Genomic DNA, 23,986 nt, shown 5'->3' with positions numbered 1-23,986 from the left:
ATAATATTTTCCGTTACTTCTGAACCACAAATTATGATTGTAGAAAGGATTAAATTTAGGTAATTGTCTAACGTGCGCACACGAGGTTAACCAGCTGCCGTTGCAGCATTTATTATATTAATGATTCCGCATTGAACGTATGCAAAATTTAACGTTAAATTGTTACAATAATTTACTCTTTATTTAGATATCGCGTTGTTAATAAATTCGCGGTGTATTGATTTTACAACATGCTAATGAACGGTCTGTGTGTACGTGTGTGTGTATGTGTATGATCGGATTTAAATGAAGTATTCTACGGTGCACCATCGATTGAAATGGATACTCTCTCGGAACAAATGATCAGTCCAATTTTAACCAGAGGTACTTCCTTTTCTTCACGAGTCGTAATTAAATACCGTGATCGGTATCCGCATTAATGCTATTTCAGTAGTTGGCGGAAACTCGACTATTTAATGAAAAATTCCGTTACGTCGCAATCATGCGATCTTCCAATGAGGGGCATGTTTCGCGTATTCGAAGACGCCCCTTTAAGACATCGAACGGGCCTTAATGACGTTAAACGCCCGTAAGAATTCCGAGGAGAAAAATTCGTTTGACTATCTAATGCAATCCTATTGCAATCCCGCTGCTGATCCTATTGAAGATTTGAATACGCACTGACGGCTTCTATAATACATCGCGTATGTCGTAGATGATCACAAAAGAGAAACTGTGTAGTTTTTTTCACTTTAAGAAATAAAAATATTTGAGATAAATTAACCAAAAAAACAATTTAAAGCTCTTTGAACATTTTTTGAAACTTTAATGTATTCTATTGTATAATGCCAAATAAGAAATATTTTAATTTTTTTTAATCATTTAATATAAATATATGCTTTCCGAAAGAAAATTTTTGTTCTCATCAAACTGTTAAATTTTAAAACAAACAATATGATTAGTTTGTATTAAAAAATTTAATTTTAGAAAATATAGTTAGATACATGTGATAAATGTAAAAACATATTACGAATATTATTTATTCTCCTTAAAACACATTTAGGAAAATACTTTATGACTAATATTAGATGTTTAACAATTTATTTAATCACAAATTTTAAATATTAATTTATGAATAAGAGTAGCATGTCGTATTAATAGCTATCGCTATAATCATCTAATTTGATAATTGATTTATCATGCATTATTCGTGACATAAAACTAACAGAATTGTGAATTAGTGACGTTAATTAAAGCAAACACAGACACAGGGCTTTTACGGTTTGTTCGAATATTTGCTGTTGGCGCTAATCAAATTCTCTTCAATTAAATTCTTCGCAATCACGTAAACCTGGATCAAATATAAAAAAAAGATCATTCAGTAATAATACAATTTCTAAAACTATTTGAAAATTAGATAAATTGTAGAGATATTTTGAGACACACAGTGTAGCAAAGCATTTTCAATATTCTTGTACTCTTATGAGTTGACAATGCTTGTACTTGCTATGTGAATTAATAAATCTGTATAAAATATAGATTGTAAAATTCTTTGGTGCCGCAGTGTTAATATCAATAAATCCAGATGACTGAAATCTCTGTTTCGCAATTTCTGAACTTTGCGACAGATTTACGATCATATTGATTCACATCACAGATTTATGTTACACATAGCGATAAATTATGGATTTGAAAATGTAGTAAAAATAAAATTATACAATTTTCACAAATTGAAAAACGAGAATGTTTTACTAATGGGAGAAAAAAAATTTGTTTGCATTCTACATCTAGAAGTATTTATCTGAGAAGTAAAAATTCATCAAATTAGGTATAACATGACACTAAAACAAAGTTTTAGTTGGTGTGCTCGATCATTACTTTCGGAATCTTTTAAGAAAATTTACAATTCGCACGGGAAACGAACGAACGAACGAACTTTGTCTTAATAGAAGTCCGTCCTCGGACTTATCGGCTCCGTGTAGAATTATGGCAGGAATAACAATCACAATAGTTCATTTACATATCAAGCCGAGTTGGAAATTTTGTTCGGCCGTGCTCAAATTTAGTTTCCGAGGAAAACGACCCTTTCGTACAATAGCAAAGTTAATCCACACTTACCGCGATATTTATCGAAGCAAATTTTGTGGAACCGGATTTTGATTACTTCAAATTATTATTATAAATCGATGGAGAAAGTAAAATTGAAACTATCAGATAATACAATGCCATTTTTATACACAACTTACTTTCAAATTTAATAAATATTCACGATTTTAAAAAATACAAATAAGTAGATGTTTTCCGAAGAATTTCTATTATTCAATTTTCTGTTTATTGAAATGCAAGAGAAACATTTTTTATAATTAATAATATCAAATAGAAATTAATTAACGAAGATATTTTTGTTTTTCATATTAAACAATTTTGTGATAATTATTTTATGATGATATTTTCTCTCAAATCTATGTAATTTTATAAAAACACTTGAATATAATGCATTCAATATAATGCCGATATTATACGATATTATACAATTATTTATGTATTAAATTAATGGCATACTTTCATTTGCTACTTTTAACAGTGTTCGAAAATGAAATGTTTAGACGCTAATACACACAAAAATGTCAAATTTATTTGCCGAATAAAATTGTTGCTGACAAAGCTTCGCAATTGCTGCCATTCTTCAGCACGAACAAATAAGAGGAGCGCATTACGCGAGACCATGTTCGTCCATCTGCTGCGTCTTTCAATCATGACGAAATCTATCAAATGAACTTTGAATAAAATTCACTATTAATTCAATTTTATATTACTTTAAGAGAGCTAAAGTCGCAAATTATTACAAGTTTTTTTGCAAAATATTCTTTTTGATATCATATTATTGATTTTTTTACTTTTTGAAGATTGTATGTAGGCGTCAATTTATTTTTTCTTTTTCTTTTCTTTTTTGCGATTTCAATAAAAATATCTTAGAAAATAACTATTTTAAGGGACGAACGAGTTTTAGAGCAAAATTTATTTCATTTTTGTAGTCAATTGGCAATGTCTCACAAATAATTTGATCGAGATAAAAAATCTCGATTAACCATACAAAAGCATCTGCGACCTTTCTGAATAGGAAAGCATGCCTCATGCATATTTATGGCGTGTTCAGTTGTCAAATGAGCGCGATATCTATTTCACATAATTGCCCAAATAAAAATGTTAATCTTATTTTGGAGTATCGGTATGTCACGTTACGCTTGTAACTCTACCATATTTTGACGATATGTATGTACACGATTGTGCTCTACCCCCACGGCGATTTCGGACTATCGGTTTTGGTCAGCTTATCTCTTGTTAGTATATAATGTGTACAACACGTGTGTAATGTAATGATATTCAGTGGGGCATACCATACGTGGAAATGTTTGTAAATGACACTAGTCAGATAATTTTGCTGTCCCGCTTTCAATGTAAATATGGAATGCAATCTGTTCTCGCCCTACAACGAATCGGATGGATAATCCATTCATCCGATACGTGAACCTGTACACAGGATGGCACAGCGCGTGATGGATTTACGCGATCCTACAACAAACGTGCTAATCCGACTAATCGATGATCCGCCGTTTTCCGCTTTTGGAATAACAGACATTTTCCGCGCACGCGAATAAATCCGCATTCGGTCGTAAGCAAGTAATGTGACCGCGTAATATTAAAAATTACATGAAATATTTGATATTAAAGCTACGAGAGGTGGCATTAATCGTGAATTATTTCGTAAATCCAGACACAAATGTAATTAGGCGTGTTATTTTCCGCTCTCACCGGCGTCAACCGGTTCCGTATTTTAATTATTTCTCGAGTGGCACTATGTGCTTTACCAAACTCGTAATATAACATTACAAATTTTCCGTACAGTAACATATGCTTTTCAAATGCGCAATAGTTCAAGTAATGCAAATTTATATGGTTAATACGATGTTCTCACTGCACTATATTTAAAATCACATTTTCAATTTTAAAAATACAAAACATTCATCAAAGTTAAATCTATGTATTTTACACATTTAATTAATTCAGTATTTTAAATACTTGATAATACTTCTTTCAGTATCGTCATTAAAGTTGATATTACTTTGAATAAGTTTATTATATAGGTCGATTATTGCATTTAATGACGTAAAATAGACAATTTATTTACTTCTCTTTCTTTCCTATCGAAATATTAATACTATAGTTTAAATTATACAATGTGTGAAACTGAAACGCCTTGGTACTACATTGCATGCTCTATTAATCTTTGGAAAGGCGTTGATTAAAGGACCAGAAATGTAACTGCAAGAGTCAAAGTCTGAGCTAAATGCACATCAAAGGTACCAATACACGCACAGAAAATCTCTTTTGGCGTTTACCAGACGACAAGTAAATAGTGAGATAAAATTAATAAAGTAAATCCACCATATAAAGCTGAATATTGCGCGATATTCCCACGCGGATTTCATTTAAATTTCCTTCTTTAAATGACGTGCATGTTTTAAGATATTAAGGTAAATATGTCCTCATTATTATTATTTATAAAATAATAAAAATCACATTTAAGTATATTGAAGAACGTTTTTTAAATAGATAAAACTATTGTTATTTAACATTAGCAATTTTATCGTAAACGCGAGAGAATGCATTTATCTATCAATAGATTACTTCGCAGTAACAAGATTGAGAATTTCTTTATCAAAGGAATGCAATTTTTCCGTCCTTACGTCTCACTGAATTCACTTTCTAACCGAGTAAAAGAATCTTGATGTCCAATCAAGCGAACTTCCAGCCAGAGCGCGGCTTTAAATGCTCTGCATTATATTTTTATTTAAATCGCTTTTGCCATCGATAAAAAAGAAATACAGCGAAATCGATACAGCAAATATGAATTACGATTTGCAGAAATTAGTAACGTTAACGCCTTTCTCGCGTGAAAACTTTTACTTCCAAGTTGTAAATAAAAGAATATAAGTTCAGTCTTTAATAAAATATCGCTGCTCATTAATCGATATGTTCACTGTTGTACCGCGCGGAAAACATATGTAGAGAAATATCGTTTACACGAAATAGTCGCAAAATGGTCGACATCGCTCCAAATTCAACGAACAATTCGTCGAGAAGCCTGGAAGTTAAGTCGACATTCTCGCAGACGTAGTTTTTCTTTCCATTTGAGTAAGAAAGCGGTATTCATTGAGTGTATGCCACGCTCGAGTGACGTCGCGTCTTTCAGCGACCACTTTTCTTTTCGGGCAGAGTTGAGAGATGGAAAGTACACACACACAGGCAGACACACACACACACACACACACACACACACACACACACACACACACACACACACACACACACACACACACACACATATGCATACACACAAACACAGAGTTTGCAGATCGACGAACCGGCTTCGGGCGCGAGATGATCCATCTTCCCCGCGGCACTAAATTGCATCTGCGTAGTTTCATACGGACGTGAGTATTTACTAGAGATTCGAATTCTTCAAGGTACGATTTCTTTTTGCACTTATGCAACCGGAAACGAAAGTATACGCCTGGAAGATTCAAGCCCTGTAACTTTTCTATTGGATTCGTTTGATCCAATGCGCTGAATTTACAAATAGACGTTTTTTCTCGGTCTCTACCTTCCCCCCCTCTTCCCACATTAAGTTAACATCGGTCTTGAGGAACTCACGCGTTGCTATCGCGATCCCATCGAGCAAATTTAATATTCAAGTTTTTTGTCTGTACCGAGTAACCTGACGCGCGGTGTTATTTCGATCCTATCATACCTCACAGATGAGCAGATAAACTAGGAGATAGTCGAAATCGTCATGAAAGTAAACCGTCTGAATTCGTAGACCGGACCTGACCGCGGAAATCAACATGCTTCCCACCAACGGCCATTCCCGTATCCCAGCTGATCTCGCTTCAGATCGCGTTCTATATCCTCGAGATCGTCCTAGGAATGTTATTACCGGTCGTAATCCACAACGCGTGGAATATCAGACCCGGGCCAACAGCCCACTAAAGCCTCCTTTAACCATCGTCCTCAGGGGACCGCTGTTACTTTTCCTTCTCTCTTCGTTTCTCTACCCGATGCAGTAAGCTAGCCACCGTCGCACTCACGTTGCAATTATATACGGTATTCTCTTATTCCCGCTAAAAGCTGGAATAAGAGAATTTCCGCTCCGTTAATGACATTTTATAACGTGAGAATTTCTGCTGGATTTATGGAAAGCCACCGTGTGATTTTCGCTAATTCAAAAACGCCTTCATAAATACGACCGTCTTATCAAGTCAGTTTATGTTGCTCTATTTCTGCCCTTTCCGAATGCTTTCGCTTGTTTAGCGATTCCAAATATTTGAATCGCGCACCGATTGAATATTCACGGACGCAAAGACGGATATGCAAGGCGGAAGGAACGACATGGATTGTGAAGCGGCGCGATGTAGGTACGGCCCCCACGAGTGCCTTTACACTGGCGAGCAATAAATCTGCCTTTAGATTCCTGTCGAAACGCCAGACAATTTGTCGTGTGTCACTGCCTTACAGTAGCAAGCCACTTTTCCTTGCGTAACGCCCCTCTATTCTTGATGCTTCCCCCTGTAAATCTTGCGCCAAGCAGACCGGGAGAAGCTCGGTTTTATACCCGATAATGGCAGCTACGAGAAATCATACGATTTTCAAAGGCACTCTCCCGGCCTACCCCCTTGACAAGGATTAACTAGGAATTACACGGTCAATAAAAACATAATCGTTTTGCAAAAACAAAATATTCCAATATTTTATTAAGCTCAAATCAGCTTTTAATTATTCTTGTTAATATATAACGCAGACTATGTTAACATTAGCAATTTTTTCTCGACTACAAACATTTCGACGAAGCTACAGTTTTAGAGCAAAAACTTGTTTGGTTATTATACCTTCTCGCAACATTTTAATTATTGAAATGTGCCATCTCCTAGAAAGCTCTTTTATAAATCAAACTTATAATATTATCTATTGTTTCTTAAAGATTTCTAAGATTTTCTGTACAGATAATAATAATTAATTGTTATCAAATTACTAACTTTAGTCTCCACGGCGCGTATCGTAAAGTAAATAACATTTCGATTTCGTAGAAAATTATTTTACGATATGTTTAAAAATATGATTTTTTTCATAAGTAGTAGTATGTAGACGTATTCATTTTCGCCGGAAGTGATACCATGTTTTGGACACCGGGCTGAATATTAACGAAGGGAACAGTGAGTTAGGTCAGGTGACGTTTAAAATCACACCACCTGCTGAGCAACGGCGCCGAGCCATTAATTTTAATGTTGGTCTTGCAGAAGATCACGTTATACTCAGATATACAAAGCACCCACCGCGTTTGCCGCGTGGGGGTTTCCGTAAACAGAGTTTCTCGCGTTGGACTTACGGGGAAAAATTCGGAGTTTTTATTTAGTGAGAAAGTTTCACCCTGACGCTTGCTTTTCGACTCAATGTGGGAAGAAATATTCGTTTACTTACGCCATGAGACAGTGCGCAATGCATAAAGCCCTCCCATCGGAGCGATCACCATGTTAACTTTTTTTTCCCATTTCCTTTGATCGAGCTGGTAGCTCCAAGCGGGAAATTCAAGCTTTCCTTTGAGTTTACTAAAAATTAAAATACATTTGCAATTGAAAACTTTTTATACATGAATTAATTCCATGTACTTAAAATTCTCATTTCAACTTCCATTTGATGGTGAAGCACTCGTTCGCGTGCGAGTCTTAATTACATCAGTTTTTGACGTATTAAAATATCAACATAATTTAAATGAAAAACATGCAGCAATGCGGATATGCATTATATGTTATTATAGCATATATTTATAATTTTATATATGTAGCAAAATTGTTGCATATATATGCGTTTCAGCTGTTAGAAATTTAAGCTGATCTTATAAAGCAGACAACAAAAAGTCAAACTGCTAAAGGAGATTCTTCGCATCAACAGCGTACGTGCTAGCATGAGGGTGCACGTAGACGGCATACGGCACCCTTTCGCGCGCATTTTTCATTCTCAATTTAAATTCACAGCCTGCACTATAACCGCGTGATTCGTGATAAGCTAACGCAACCGAGATACTGTCAACCAACTAGTAAAACACGCATTCCCACGTTTATTGCTATGACTTTATTCGTAAAAATATTGACACGATAGACTTGCGTCGTCTCGATTGAGAAATTTCGAAACTAATTTAATTAATGCTATTTTTTTTTTTATTAGCTACAATGTTTAACAGATTCAGATATTCTGCGTTTATCATAAAGTGGAACGTAATCATATTTTTGATAATGAGAAGACGAGGTGGTACATGATTGTATGGTGTGTGCGATTTTAGTTACTGTCGCGAACGGAGAATCAAAAGTCGGACGGTAGAGGGAAAAGGTGGAGTTATTTTATTTGATAAATGCATGGGAGTATCTGACAGCTGCTGCAAGAAAGCTGGCTCTCCTCACTGCACTGTCGTCTCTCTCTCTCTCCCTTTACGAGTCGCGTCTCTCGATTCTATTTTCCAACTTGAGTAGGATGAGCGAGGGGTAAAAGCGGGTGTCGAGGACTGGCTGGGTCGAACTCGCCACTTTGCTTCGGCTTAAAAGGACACCCAAGTTGGCGCAGCCGAAGCTTCTTTAGGATGTTCGGAACTTGCTAGTCGTCAACGGGCATGGGAAGGTTGTCGCTGATACTAATGTCTTTTCTTAACGAAGGAAGAATTAGTGCTTTCGACGAGAGAGTTGTTGAAGGAGTGAAATTAGAGCACAGATTCTTATTTAATGGCGAAATAATAAAGCTTCTATCTCTCTTTCTCTCACGGATGCGCACTGGAGATTTATGCACGTTATTTAATATTTCTCGTAATTTACTTTTCTTTATACCGCAACTGATTTTGTCAATATCAAATTTATATAAACAGTAAGTTTACTCGCGCATCCTGGCTTGAGTTTGAAGTGTAACTTTACTCGACGAAAGTCTTGTGGGATAGGTAGCCATGCTCAAGTACAATTGCGCTCCATGCTGCAATTTCTAATCGTTATATTGCTCTGTCAGGTGCAGCGGGATTAATTTGCATTTACAACTCATATACAATTGTTGCATTAACTGTTATTATAATTTTATAGAAATATAATCGTACGTCTAAAATCACAGAATAATCTACTTGTATCGATAATATAATTTACGAAGCTTTATTGAATTAACTCGATAGTTGTATATATGAAAAAAATAAATAAAAAAGGGATTTCAAAAGATCCGCTCTTAAAGGTTGAAAAAACGTAAACAAATTATGAATTATTGAGTTCTATGTAACATTGTCGTATGTAGCAATTACTTGGATTTATCAAGAGTATTACCAAAAATTTTTATACGACTATTTTGCAGTTTGTTTGATTTGAAAATAAAAAGAAAATGATACTTATTCTTCAAATATCGAAAGTGTGCGAATGACCACTCATAAAATTCTTATAAAATAAACAACATTTCAGTATTCTCATAAAATATTTTCCCAACAAAAAAAAAATAAATAAAATATATCCTATCTCCACCTAGGTTGACGAAGTTGTCCAATTGAATCCGTTTCGTTGAATCCTCCGGCAAGACACACCGAGCGCCTTATTTCCCACGTCCGATCCCCCAACGACGACCGTCGCGATCCCCTACTGAAAGCCAGGTAACCCTGTTTTCTCGACCGTGAGGTCATGCAGCGTACCAGAGGAGTACTTCGGCAACGAACCAGCAATTGCCGGGATCGATATTTTGCGGTTCGGTTATATATCGAGTTAAAGACGGTCCCCCGCGGAGGAAGGCGATGGCGACGGTGGAAGGCGCCGACATTGGTGGCGAGAGGGGGTTGGGAGCCGCTGAAATTGAGATGCCTTATCTCGAGGATGAGAAAGGAGCTTCCGGATGGAGTGCAGTCGAAGTGAGGTCTCGCAAAAATCTCCCGGGGAATAAAAGGGGATACTGCTTGCGGGAACACCAAGCAGTTCGAACCATTCCTGTCGTTCGTACTCGCGTACCCGAGATTCCACATTTCCAACTAGAATTCCTTCACGTGGAAGTTGAGAGTGAGTTAAGCGGACGTGCACAATATATATATTTTATATATATATACATATATATATATATATGTAAAGTTACTGACTGGTCGGTCACCCCTTGGATGACATTGTTACTGTTTTTGGATAATGCAATTTAGTCTTGTTGCAATGCTCCCGTTTTCTGCGTGTCTGAGAATAACTTTAAACGAAACATATGCCGATAGTACTTTCTTTGTCTTATAACAAGAGATCGATCTCTTATTCGTAAACTGATATTGGTATATATTATATATATTAATTATCTTTTACTTGGCGATCTATATTTAAAATTTATGTGTTTTAAAGCTTCTATTATTTACGGATAATTATAAGTTATCGATAAATCCGTGACTCTTCACACTTTTAATAACTTCTTTATAAATTATAATCTTTAATTAATTTAACTTTAATTAATTGAATCTACGACTTCTATATAATATATAATATTCTCACTTAAATTTATTGGATACTAAAATTGATAGAGGTAATTTTAGTTAATAAAGCGATAAAAGACGCGGTTATATTGTACCAAAGTTTTTTTATAGGAATTTATAGAAAATTAATTCAACTTTTTTTATTGAAACTTTATAAAGTAGTTTCAATAAAGAAAGCTAGATTCACGACTTTTACTTTCCAGCTGTTTAGCGTTCATGTTTACCGCGCATCGTATAGCCTCGACTTTATTTTTGAGCGTAAAGTCGAAATCTTGAAACGTATCCGTTGAATGTGTATCGTTCTTGTACCCGATTTTTGACACCTGTGGTTGCTGTTATGTAAACTTTTAGGATAAAATCCATATTCTATGGAACTATTCGAATAGTGCGGAAAGTCGCTTTACTCTCTCAGATGTCGTAGAATCGTTACCGTTGTGATATTCCATTTCACACGTAAATGACAATTTTGAAACGGCGAGCGCTTACCATGCGGATAAAGCAATTGTGCTAGAAAAATTGACTCGTTGGAGGAGGCGCTCTATAAAATTATCTGGTACAATCTTCCCTTAGAAGTCTTCGCGTTCGGCAATCATGCTCGTTAGACGCCCCGCACGGGACTGACCTCTACCTCTTGGCGAAAGATCCAGCCCCTATCTGGCGCCAGTGGGAATTTCAGCATCTTCGCATAGATACCCTGAGGTAATGCCCCAAGTGGCGTACCTCCGCCCCACGATTCCCTATAAAAACAAATTGCCCCAAGCCGGCGTATTTCTCCGTTTTCGGGAAGATTTACGAAGGTCGGAGCTGGGAGCGGTTTGTAGGAGAGGGGGGTGGTTGGTAAGACGCGGTACTGGCGTTACCCGGCATCTCCTGCTGGTCACTTTTATGTGCCGAATCGTTATTTTTACACGGCCAAGCGCTCTCGCCTCTTTGTTCAATCATTTACTGCTGCCGGAACCGATTCCGGTTCTCGAGATGATGTAGCGGGACGCGCGACGGAGCGAAGTGATGAAAACGAAGGGCTTACAAATCCCGAGGGCCTCGTTCTTCGATCGCATATAACGGCCTTCCGTCAGGTTGTGTCGTCCTGGCCGATCTTATGTTCATCCGATCGATTCGGTGTCGGCAGCCGCTTTTGTCACCTTGACGTGATAAAGTATAAGCCGTGAACGCAAAAATTTAAATGCAATTCTTGGAAAAGGGGCGTAATAATTTTTTTAGAATATAAAAATTGTATTGTTATAAAAATACTTATAAATAATATCGAAGAAATAACGATTTTTTAAATTGCTGGAATTATTGTACGATTTTACATTAAACATTGGATATTTTGATAAGAGAACGACAGTGTAAGCGTATTGTTTAATGTTTACTTTGCGTTTTCAGACGTATTCGTCCATGCGGAATTGGTTTTTCTATCTATTTCTCGTTTAGGATACTACCACTGCTGTATGCGTATCTTGTATATTCAGTTGTTCGATTAAAAAAAAGAAATGTATTTTTTTTTTATTTAAAACAGTAGAGACGTCTCTCCCGCATAGCGATATTGCAGTCGCGAACTATTTCGTCCTTCGCAAGATAAAAAATGTAAAATATCAAGAAGGTAAAGAAGGTCTGCAAAATCTAATTAGCACCTCAACTTTTCTTGCCAGATTAATAAGTTTACTTTGGCTGATTACTTATTATAAAGCTCTCTCGGGAAGTTCTTAAGAAGTTCTTGATCCTCCCGTGATAAATCAAAAAAGCATGAATAGATAATACTGCATAATCTAGTGAAATGTGTGTGAGTGTATTATATCTGTAGAAAATATACGTGTACGATCGAAAAAGTGTATCGAAAAATACGCGATAAAACGAAAAACTGCTTCGCCGATCTTCGCCCGGGACATCCGGAAAAATTAATTTTTATGATCGTCTACACGGCAAAAATCGCCAACGTGCAATTTCCACTGGACGGCGGAATTTGCGGGCTGACCGGTGGAATCTCTCGCTCGCTATCAGTACACTTTACGACTTACTAAATGCGCGGTCGGCTTTTACGCGGATACGGTCGAGAGGCTACATAATATGTAACGGTCCATATATTCGCCGAAGCAGATTGGTGTTTTCCTCGTTAAAACTTGGGGCGCGAGAGCCACTCCCACGGTACTACGATAACCCGAACAGAGAAATGGGCGCTGAGGTAAGGTATAGACGTGGGGCACGGGGGCGGGAGAGATCGAGAAGAGCTATGTCCCGGCGTGACCCCCGGTTTGGCCGGAAATGATTCATACCCGCGGGACCCACTGCTGAACCGGCTCTTTCAGCGGATTTCGCGAGGTTCCCCCCGAACGTTCGTACATTCGTTTCCTTTAATAAGACATCTGGGAAGGAACGCGCGCTCGCGTTTTGTTACTAATATCTCACGCTGGCGGTGAAACGTTGCGGTTAACGAGAACGGACGGAAGGAAGCTCCTTTTATGACTTTCGAGTTATGATTGCTATCGCGCCGTCTAAGCGCTCGTAATTTCTGCCGTACGATTTGTTGACGGAGGTATTCCGCGAGTCGAGGGATTCAGAGCGAGAAAAGTAGCTGACGTTATATTTGTTAATGTGCACGGTTCGGCATCTTAAAAAAAAGATGCGATAAATCAATATCTTCTTTTGAAATGTCAAATATAAATATTGAATATGATTTTTCACTTTTACCACGAAAAAAAGGACAATCCTAAAATAATCAACAACTTTAGCAGAGAGAGAGGGAGAGAGAGTATTGGCTTCACGAAACTTTGTACGAAGAATCCCAAGGAAGAGCCTCAATTTTAATATCGTCACAACCGCAGACGCAGCCGCGACAAGTGCAGGGAGAAATTTAAATAATGGCGCGTAGCATCGAATATTTGTTGAATGAACTTTGCGAGAAGAAGATCCCCGACTCAAGTCAATATTTCGCAGCTTTCGCGAATCCTTCCGGCAAATAACGACGGATTGGTTCTGGTCGATGGCAGCCCGACCAAAGCTCGGATACTTACGCGTACGTCTCATTCCTTCCGGTTTGGAGAGTTCGCGCTCTTGGCTCGTAGCTCGAACCTACGGGTGTAATATTGAAGGCGCAGGTACATACGACGTCGCCTGATCCGTCTCTCCGAGCGCCGAACTATTCGGGCATGGAGACAGACCTAGCAGCGAGCTTCGCTGACTCTAAAGACGAGGGGGTGGGACGCGTTCAACCGTATATAATGTCGAGAGCATTTCCGTAATAGTATCGACGAGCCGTGTCGGAGCTGCGATTCGTGACCAGGAATTGCAGTTCGAAGATTCCTCTCTGGTTTTCGCGGGGTGCGACGATGCGGCAGCCTGGCTTATCACTGGTACATCAATTCCTCACAAAAGCGCAATGTGCGATATTCTTGCTTCCAAAACGTAAATAATTCTCCCTTCCGTTCGATTTTCTGTTTACCGCAAATTTGGATATATCGCCGATCTTGTCTCACGAGACTACACGCGAAGGGAGGCGGCGTTGAAAATTTGAGTGAAACGTCATCGAGGTAGATCTCAGAATTGCTCACGAAATTTCCCCGCCAGAGTGTTCAAACTTTGGTATCAACCGGACTGGCTGCCGCTCCTCTTACATATACATTTCCTCGTAAGTGTGTAACTTGCGAGATATACGTGTCTGAGACGACTTTCCGCGTGTTCATCGCGCACCTGGCTACACTATGAGATCCTGACGAGTAGCGCGCGCGAGACGTGGCTGCACCGATCGGCGCTTCCCTAATTTCGCGGATGTAATATCACCCGTAATATCGGGCTTAATGTTAGTTTCAGACTTCGAGAGTTCGAAGATTACCGGCGAATCATTTCGGTAGAATTTCTCAGACCCCCTCGTGTTCCCTGCCTTTGACGCCGTTCGCTGTCGCGCGGCTCTTCATGCACTTTGTGCATCGGTGCGACTTCGATGCGCCCTGTACTGCATCTGTACGGCGAATCGCCCGGGCGAGGGACTTTGCAAAGTAATTGGCTGACGGTTAACTCGTGCGGCTGGTACTCGTTCGATCAGTCTTTTGAATCATGTACCGGCAGTACTTCGTTAACAAATTCCATCAGCAAAGGGATATCAATAAAGTCCACAGTGTAGTTTATTGCTAACGTACGTTACGAGTAATTTCGTTTCCTTTGGAGTTCCATTTTTATCGTCCGTACGATCGTCTGTACAACCCTCACGGTTCGCCAGTAATCTGTTAACAATTATTATTCAGTACTCCTACCTAGACTCACAGTGAATCGTCTTCACAATTCACGATACCAAATATAGAAATTTAATTAAAAGATTTTAATTTTTATTCGCGATTGCCATTACAATGAAGTCTTTTATTGGACTTTGTGCATTCAGCCACGAGACATTTAGCTGTGGTTTTTGTATTTGACAGACGAGCGTTACAATATAATTGAACTTGGATTAATTAATTTTCCCGCTTAAACTGAATAGTTTAGTTATCAGGATTCGGATGACAGAATATTCTAATTTTTAAAAATTACTTTTTATTCCTTAATTGCACGCTAATTAAATTTTAATTTATACTAGGAATATGATTATAATAAAATAATTTCAATGTTTGTTTCTCTGTTTAAACGTATTTGTAATAGTTTGTAGACGTTTTAATTTAATTATCGAGAAAAGTATTTTAAAGTACTTGTAATAGATAATTAAAAATAAGTTTGTAATTATAATTTATCGAAAGATGTAATGAATACGAGCATATTATTCATAGACTGTATTCATACGTACGTATTTCACAGATCGATCTATGCTAGATACCATCGCTCTTTCAGCCGTAATGCAAGGGAATCCGGCATGTAATCGAACAAAGGTTAATTGATGTGGCCTTTTAGTCGTTTGATGAATGTTACGGCTATTATCAATGGCATTTGATCCATTTCACCGATTACATCCTTAACTAGAGCGAATTTCTCTATGTCCCATAAAGAGGGAGATAACATTATCAGCCATTATGCTTCCCGTCCGCGGCGCAAGCAAAATAATATTTAGCTTTGTATCTGGGCGGTAATATTCTGCATATTGCGTGCAGAATATTGCAGATTTAATTTTATAAGTGCGATACGTTATAAATCACTCTTTCTCATTTCATGCGTATCATAAAGTTGTCAAGCCCCGTAATCTTTTTCAAGCAATATCCACGCTAAGCTATTTTTGATAAAAAGTTACGAATTATTATATTTTATTTCTCGGACTTTTATAATATTCATTCATAAAAAGTTGGGTACCGTCACTTTTATTTAAACCGTTTATTGAGACGTATTTCAATTTCAAATTAGCCAAAAGCTATTTTTCATTAAATGAATCTTTAAGGCGAGGATAAAACGAGGTTGCGAAGATTGAAAATAGCTAACTATCGGGAGACGATAAATTAAACTGGCTCGAAGTCTCTGCCTTACTTGGCTACGCCAGCGGGCGGAGCCGCGAGATAAGGAATTTCTATCGTGATTTGCATTTTACAGCGGTACAGATCGGCTGGATAAGAGCTCGAACTTGCGTAGTATCGGGCGCCAGATGTCTGACTACGCGAGACACGTTATCGGGTACAAAAAGAATCTTTATCAAAATCTTATTCAATTTACATTACAATTATATTACTCCATATTGATTCTGTCATCATTTGTCAGTAATAATTACACAGACGTGTGTAACGCATTCTGTATCTATATAATACTATACGAATTTCCCTTATAGAAATTTAATTATTGTTTATAAAAAATAATCTTTAGCCGAGGATGAAGGCGTCCATCTGTCCGAAACTTTCGCTGCAGCGTCTGCTCGCGTATTTCCGTGGAGAAGCGCTAATATTTTTAAACATCGTTTCGCGAAGTGAACGGTCGCGCAGAAATGGAATTTTTATCAAGTCGATATCGATACGCCGTAGATCAGAGTACCGGTGCGATTTCTGCCTTGCGTCGGAACTGATCAGTCGGATAAGATCTCCGACTGCAATATCGCCGGCGGGAATGTCGTATTGGCGACTTTACACAGGCTAGGAACCGGCGAGGACCTGGTGCGCGCAAAGATCAGGCCGCGCTGAGAAACGTAAGGCCATGTCACGTCTCAGCTTTGACCCGGGCCACCTTCTCTAGTCCGAACACACGTCCTCGCTTTATGACACCTGTTTGCTGGCGTTGCTTCTCGCGTTCGACCGCCCTTTTTCCTGGGACCCCTGCCCTCTTGCCGCCCGTATCCGCTGTGTCGACACTGCTACTCGACGTCGCACGTTGTAATATGCTCGTCAAATCGATACGTTGCTTTCGACACGTTAGGATGGTACGGGAAAATATTAGAGCGCGAACAGGTTCCCCCGTTTCTCTCTTCTTTCAAATTGTTGGATATAGTAGCGTGTTCTCTTATGAAGTTCGATATTATTTAGAAGGAAGAAGAGCTCTTGGTCGTGATACTCTGATCAATTTCGCGGAAAAAAAATGCAGTTACTATATCGAAACGACTAACCTGTCCATTTATTGGTTACTTTTATTTGCTTTGAAACGTTTACGTGATCGATATTCATCGAAATGCCGATTTTATCTATTGGTACATCGCCTTATCTATTTCGATACTCAAAGGTTTCGGTCGCGGACTCTGATATTTTGCAGCGATGCATTTTTGTTGATTTTTACTTTCTACGCTCGTAGACTTTGATGTTTCAAGTGAATGGATTTTTACTTGAATTTTTTCTTCCATGAACATCGTCATCGCATGAAGTATCGGCTTCTTATCTATTTTGAATATTTTTTTACTTGAAATTAACATTATTCATATTTATTTAAAAATTTTTAGTGTATGTTAAATATGGTCAGACATTCAGTTATAAAGCGAATAATTCATAAATTACAAAACACCGAGACACAAAATAATTTTAATATTTCTGATTTACATATACACGTCATTAATTTTTTTGTATAAAATATCTTTAATAATAAATTTTTATATTTCGCCAAATGTAATTATTCCTTAAAAATAATATTCTTTTACAAATATGTACAATCAGATATTTCTATCAATTTTCTTTTGCTTTAAAGACGAGCATCCTATTTTCAACACACACGTACGAACACGTTTTTATTATATCTCACAGAGTACTTAGAAAAAGCTCGCTCTGTTTCTGTTGCGAGCCTTCAGATACGAGATATAGATTTTTCCTTAGTCGTTTGAGCCTTCTTCTGTTCTATCTCTTTGGTTGTACCAGGAGGGTAAACCGGATCGAGCTGCTGCACTTCCGCAGATTGAAAAGTGCATCAAGTAATTTGTCGGTCTCGATGTCTAGTACTGTGTTCTATTCTTAGGAAAATAATTGTATATGTTTTTATTGTACTTGTTAGAATTAATTAACTCATAAAAATTATTTTAAAATGTTGTATTATTAATTATTATCAATTTGATAAATTGAAATTATCTGAATATTTGCAATTGACAGGTGAAATTAAATAGTTCTGCAAGCAGCAAAAAACCGATGAGCACTGGATTCTCATAATCCGGAATTTGTCTTTCCACTCGGTTATCGCGTTTCAATGTTCACATGTTTTATCGTTTTCTGAAATTATTTTTTATATTCCCGGTATTTTAACTTGGATATTTTAACTGCACGTAACTCCAATTCTGAAAGAGGAATATCCTATTATTCTTGCGATTTTTAGATATAGCCCGGAGGAACTGACTGCAGCAAACGACTGCCATTTACTTTGCATACGCCATCGCGAACGTATGTATAAGATTTGCGACGGTCCGCCCGATATCGTTTCGTTTTGAATGCCGATCTGTTCGATACTCGCAATTTACATCGGCCACGAATTCTAAGAGTGAGACGTATTACCTTATGCTTTCTTAATATACCGACTTACGTTTTAAGAATATTGATCGAAAAATCAAAATGCTATAATCTGAAAATTATATAGAACATTATTTAACAGCGAAACTAATACCTGTATTAAAATATCAAACCGATTGATCATGTGATTTCTAAGAAAAGTTTAAGTTAAAGTTTTATACATTGGTATTTATTTCGGTATTCATTACATTGGTATTATATTATTTTACGACAGATATATCAAATGACTGATAGATCACGTTACGTTATCTTTTAAAATACTTCGATATTCATAAAAATTACATATATAGTTAGAGCAAAGCTTTTTCTATATCCTCGCAAAAATTCAATTCCATTATATAGTTTTTTGTGTGTGCAAGGGAAAAGCTGATAAAAGCACGAACTAAAAAACATAGAACTTAACTATGATTTTTGATAAAGAAATATAATAAAAATTGACGCATTGCTGTTGCGTTATTTTATAACGCAAAGATATCATCTGAATCTAGAACTACAAAGATATTACAAAAATATTAATTAAAAATTGAGCTGTTATAAGGTTTCAGGAGCAGATTAGCTCTAATTGTACAATTATGACGTATTTAAGAAACTAAGAATATAAGTAAACAGTACGTGAAATATTACTAATGGTCATCAAAAATATTTTATTAATTTTATTTAACGCAGTTAAAACCAATAGTAATCTCATGGCATTCGAATACACGCTAATCTCAATAACAAATGTCAATATTATAAGACGTCATAAGTCTTTTTGCCGCAGATTGTATCGATAACATTACCCAAGACCTTGCGCCTCGTAAAAAAAGGAAACAAATTTCCCGCCTGTGCCGCGGGGTCACGTGTCCACATTTCGGAATCGCGGCTCAGTTCGCGTCGCATGATCACACAGTGTCACAGTGCGTAATCGAGTCTTCGCCGCGCCGTCCTCGCGTCTTCACATGTCCGTCAAATTTGCGCGTACAAACGAGCATCGAGCATCGGGAGTGCCGAATTCGACGACGGGCGATCTCGACGCGTGTCGATACTACGACATTAATCACGTAGCGCCCTTCTCGCGATCGTATCCCGCGTACATTCGTTGATCGCGTCCGTCGAACGAACGCCACTCGTCGAAGCGATTCGTGCATCTCGTGACTCACTCGAAGAGCCACGTCGAATAAACAGAAAACGTAAACGTGCGCCGGTTTATTGTCGCACGGCGTAACAAATAATTGCGTCATGAATATTAAAGCGTTCTCTCGTTAGGGCATGTCGCGCCGCGAAGGACTTTTCTCGAGTCGCGTGAAATCGGCCGCGAGCCACCCGACATGTATCGGCCGCTCAGTTCACAGCGTTGGGGCCATCGGCACTTGACCGTCTCTCCGTAGCTTCGCCGTCGACCGGCTTCGGTTTCCGCTTTCTCGTCCTGTCCGAGATTTCCAAGGTCGGATCAACATTGGGAGCGCGCGTCTAGCGTCCAGTTTGATGTCGGGGGAATGTGTTTGACGACACATAATCGTAACCGTTCGCCGCGATTGACGCGTCTCGCGTAACCTAACCTAACCTAACCTAATTTCGCGTAGCGTCGCGTCGCGTCCGAAGGATTCTGTTTGTGCTTCTGTTTCCGTTTCGCGAAGCTATATCGAGGGGAAGCGTGTACGGAGACGAGTGTTTTCACTCGCCTGTGGATATCGCATTTGTGCGACGACTCGTTTCGCCGATGCCGCGTAATCCGGCGGGATTTACATGGAAAAAACGGATCGCAACACGAGTGCCGAACGGATCGAAGGGACGCGTCGATTAATCCATCCGATCGAAATCGCGATGCGTTTTTCCGCGATATTTTGCCCGCGCTCTCGCCAATTCTCGATTCCCCGGTCAGAACGACGCGCGTTGACACGCGCGTGTCGCATTATCGCTCGAGTTTCGCACATATTCGCGCGGGTGATCAAGTGTCGCGGAGTGCCGGAGTGCCGGAGTACCGGAGTGCCGGAGTGCGTCGATGAACATCGCACGAGAGATCGCCATGACGTAACGGATTAATCGGAGAGGGAGATAACTGCCGCACGCACGTACGAGATCTCCTCGGCAACGGTGAGTACTCATATGCTTGAGTGATACACAGAGCGTTCTGTTTATGAGATGATACCAGGCGAAACAGAAAGCGGCGGATTTGGCGTAACATAATTGGCGTTGTTGAAGAGGGAAAACGAGAGGGCGGAAGGTCGGGTGTGCAGATGCTGGAAGTATCCTCCGTGGCCGCTGTGCTCGGAAAGGCAGCCGCTTCGCTGTTTATACATGTGCGGTTGCGAGGCATAACAGTCGTTAGGTTAGTTTGCCTCCATTGTGCCCCTGTGCACGCCGCGTTTGTGCACGTTAGTCTACGGATTACGCTCTTCTGCGCCCGGGCTACCGCATTGCGAGGTGGTGCAATTTTCGTGTGCAAGCCAAAGGCAACGACGACGAGTGACGCGAACGAATCGGTAGGAGCTCGGCGCGAGAGATGCCACGGCGCTGTGGTTTTAGACGTATCGATCTAAGCGGGAATAGTTTGGTCCCCGGGTCAACGGAATACGAGGACGAGAAGCCGCGCGTTTCTTGCAAAGCCTCGCCGGAAACCTTGCGCGCGGAGGGCTGTTCGTGTGCACGCGAGAAAATGTGCACGCGAGTTTCTTTTTCGCGGAGGAAAAGTACAGCGTAATTCAAGAACGTTATTCTGTTCACGTAAAACGCAACGCCGCTGCTTCCGTACGCCATGCATACAAATTCCGTAATGTACGACTATTATAGAATATAGGGATGCATTCTCCGGTGCGGGAGCGATAATATCGTAATGCATTGCCCACGCGTATATAAGTCCGCGTTATCTGACGCGTTGGGAAATAATGTGTGCTGTTGCGCATTAGCCCTTGGAGGATAAACACAAGGTATCAGTTGGCATCCGCGATTTAACGCTGCGGATAAAAGTTAATTAGACTTATTCGATCATGCGTGTTTGAGATAACGGCTTCAAAAAAACTCAAATCACTTGAAAGGAAAAAAAAAAAACTGCAGAGATACGCGCGTAATAATTCACGTGATGTATCATGTTACGGTACTTACTGTATTAAATAAAATCTCGAAAAAGAGTCGCCGTAAAGTATAGGCGGTCCGAGTCTTTCTTTGTTCTCATTTAATTTACTTGTTCGATATTCGCTTTTAATGCCATATCGAAAACGCGAAGCGTACTCCACCCTCAACGCCCCCCTCCTCAACATTTCTGCAATGTAATAATATACAACTCCTGCACAGACACTTCTTCTCGCGACATAATTCTCATTTCACGGGAGCTTTCAAGCCGAAACTTTTTTTCACCCGCTTATTATTCCGTTCCCTCCCGAACGTTCCATTTAGTGGCTCAAATGCGCGAACAGCTACCGTGTCGCATAAATTGCGAATTTTTCGCGGACCGGCACATTTGTGTCATGTTTCCTGTTTATGTAAATATGAGCAATAAATCGTATCCACTCATGAATTCGTTTCTTCCGCTCGGCTGGTTTCCCGGCGGGATCGAAGGAACTGAATTTTGTGACCAAAAGCCAAGCATACGTCAATGGAACTGCTATCGGGGAGGGAAAAAGGGAAATTCTGCGCACGTCTTTGAAAGCTGACATACTAAAGTCCTAATATGCGTTAATTAAATATACGAAGAAAAAGAGAGAGAAAACAGAAGGTAGAGATCATTAATTGCAATTAAATATACGAAGATCCAACGACCATCATTTTTGTTTAAATTTTGATTATGAAGGAAGAAAGGAAGATCGAAGGAAAGCGCGAGAGGAGGAAATAAAACACGTTCGAAAAATATGCGTAAACTCACTCGATTTACTTCTTACAAAAAAGCGATAAGCGTTCGTACATGGAAACTTCGTTCGTCTAATGGACTCAAATAAATCGCATTTATTCGTATGAATGTTACCCGTGCGACGGATTGTACCATAGACGTCGGAAGTAGATGGAAAAGCATATTTGTATCGAAAAGGAGCAACCAATGCTCTCCAATTTTCTCGATGCGCCGGCATGACACGCATATTGGCATTGAATTTTGTGGTGCGCGTTTGCCTCGCCGAGCCGCGCGCGCTCATCGTAAGAATAGTAAATCCGGGCGAACACTTTGGCGGTATCAGTACTTCCTGAACCTCGAATTTATTCAAACAACGTAGAGAGCCCCGGAGCTTTCAAATTTCCATAATCCTCCGCGTATGTTGTCGAGGAGAAGTTACTCCGCAGGTGGCACTTTATCGTTACAGAGAAATGATGTATGCGACACACCGTCGATCGTTGGAAATTACTTTCGTTCCGGAAACCACTTGTCGCGGCCACGCGATTTAAATCGCAAATTGACGTAGTAAAATATCTCGTTCATTAATGAATTACGGCAAGCTTGCATTAATCTATCTGCCTTTAGGTAGATTTGCTACAAATTACCTTCCCGGTAGAACAAACGCATTCGGAGCGGCGAAGATGTGTTGGATCAGCGCAAAAATCTCAGCTGTTTCAGCATTATTCGTATTACAGTGTGTATGCAACACAGTGGCAGATATTACGGAAAATTATACATTGAAAAGATGACGTTTAAGATTCTAAGAATTGTCTAATCGGAGGATTTCTGAAAGTAGGTCGCGAAAAATTTTTCAGCTATGGTAGAGAGTCAAAATTAAAATTAAAAAAATAAATTATAGTTAAATTTTCTGTACATGAAAATAATTTGCTTCAATGCGACGTAAAAAATAATAAAAAAAATCCAAACGGCAGGCAAGTGAATTCGGACAATTCGTTGTTGAATCTGAACTCAGATACTTTCTCGATTCTTCCGGGATGGAAATTATGTAGTATGCATCTCGTAGATCCATTGTTGCCATGTAGAAATTCTGTTGCATTAAATCGCGAGCAGTCCTTATATCTTCTAAGTGCAGGTCTACACTAACTCGCCTTTTTAGAAAGATTTATTATAAATTATCCAACGCATTGTTTACAGGACGAACACCTGCAGCTGCGAGGAAATCTCGTCTTTCTACTCGTATTCTTTGTTTAAACAAATAGCGACGGAAATCGCGACTTTCATTTGCGACTTCCCCTCCGACGATTTGTCCACAAAAATTTTATTTCATGATAAATAGGGTAGTCACGACGAGCAAAGAGGGAAGAAAATTTGTCGAGATGACGGTGTATATAAAATCTGTGACGAATAAGCTCTAAGGCAATTCAACACTAGGAACAGTATGATGGCCAATTATGAAGCACGCGCGAATGCGCAATGTGCTTCGTACGTATAATTGGGTGACGTTGTTACAGCTCGCGATGCAATTCCTTGCGAATTCCATCTTCGGTTTCATCTGATAATTGCGGTTAAACACTACACAGATAACTGATTATTTATAAACGCTCACCTATCCTGTGAGAACTCGAATAATCTGCATTGCAATGCGTAACGTGCACACGCTTGTTTAGAAAATGTTTTTCACAAAGTCAGTGTAAAAATATAAAAATAAAAGCATGAAATGTATCTGTAACGTTGCAAACTAAACGATAAAATTAATTTGAACGATTTATT

At 39.0% G+C, this 23,986-nt stretch overlaps 1 protein-coding gene across 2 annotated transcripts in view; it reads right to left on the bottom strand.

The window, feature by feature from the left end:
* Positions 1-23,986, bottom strand: part of LOC105836397 (neurotrimin) — a 137,852-nt gene that overhangs the window by 58,336 nt on the left and 55,530 nt on the right. The window contains exon 2 of one of the 2 annotated variants that reach the window (XM_028188728.2): positions 7,516-7,643. The exons of the other annotated variant lie outside the window; for it this stretch is intronic. Within the exon in view, the coding sequence (XP_028044529.1) occupies positions 7,516-7,643 (128 nt within the window). The remainder of the gene's footprint in view (positions 1-7,515; positions 7,644-23,986) is intronic. 2 annotated transcript variants of the gene reach the window in all.

Source organism: Monomorium pharaonis, chromosome 7, assembly GCF_013373865.1.
Source record: "Monomorium pharaonis isolate MP-MQ-018 chromosome 7, ASM1337386v2, whole genome shotgun sequence".
NCBI lineage: Eukaryota > Metazoa > Arthropoda > Insecta > Hymenoptera > Formicidae > Monomorium > Monomorium pharaonis.
The sequence above is the reverse complement of the archived record's forward strand: the minus strand, read 5'-3'. Positions and strand labels throughout refer to the sequence as shown.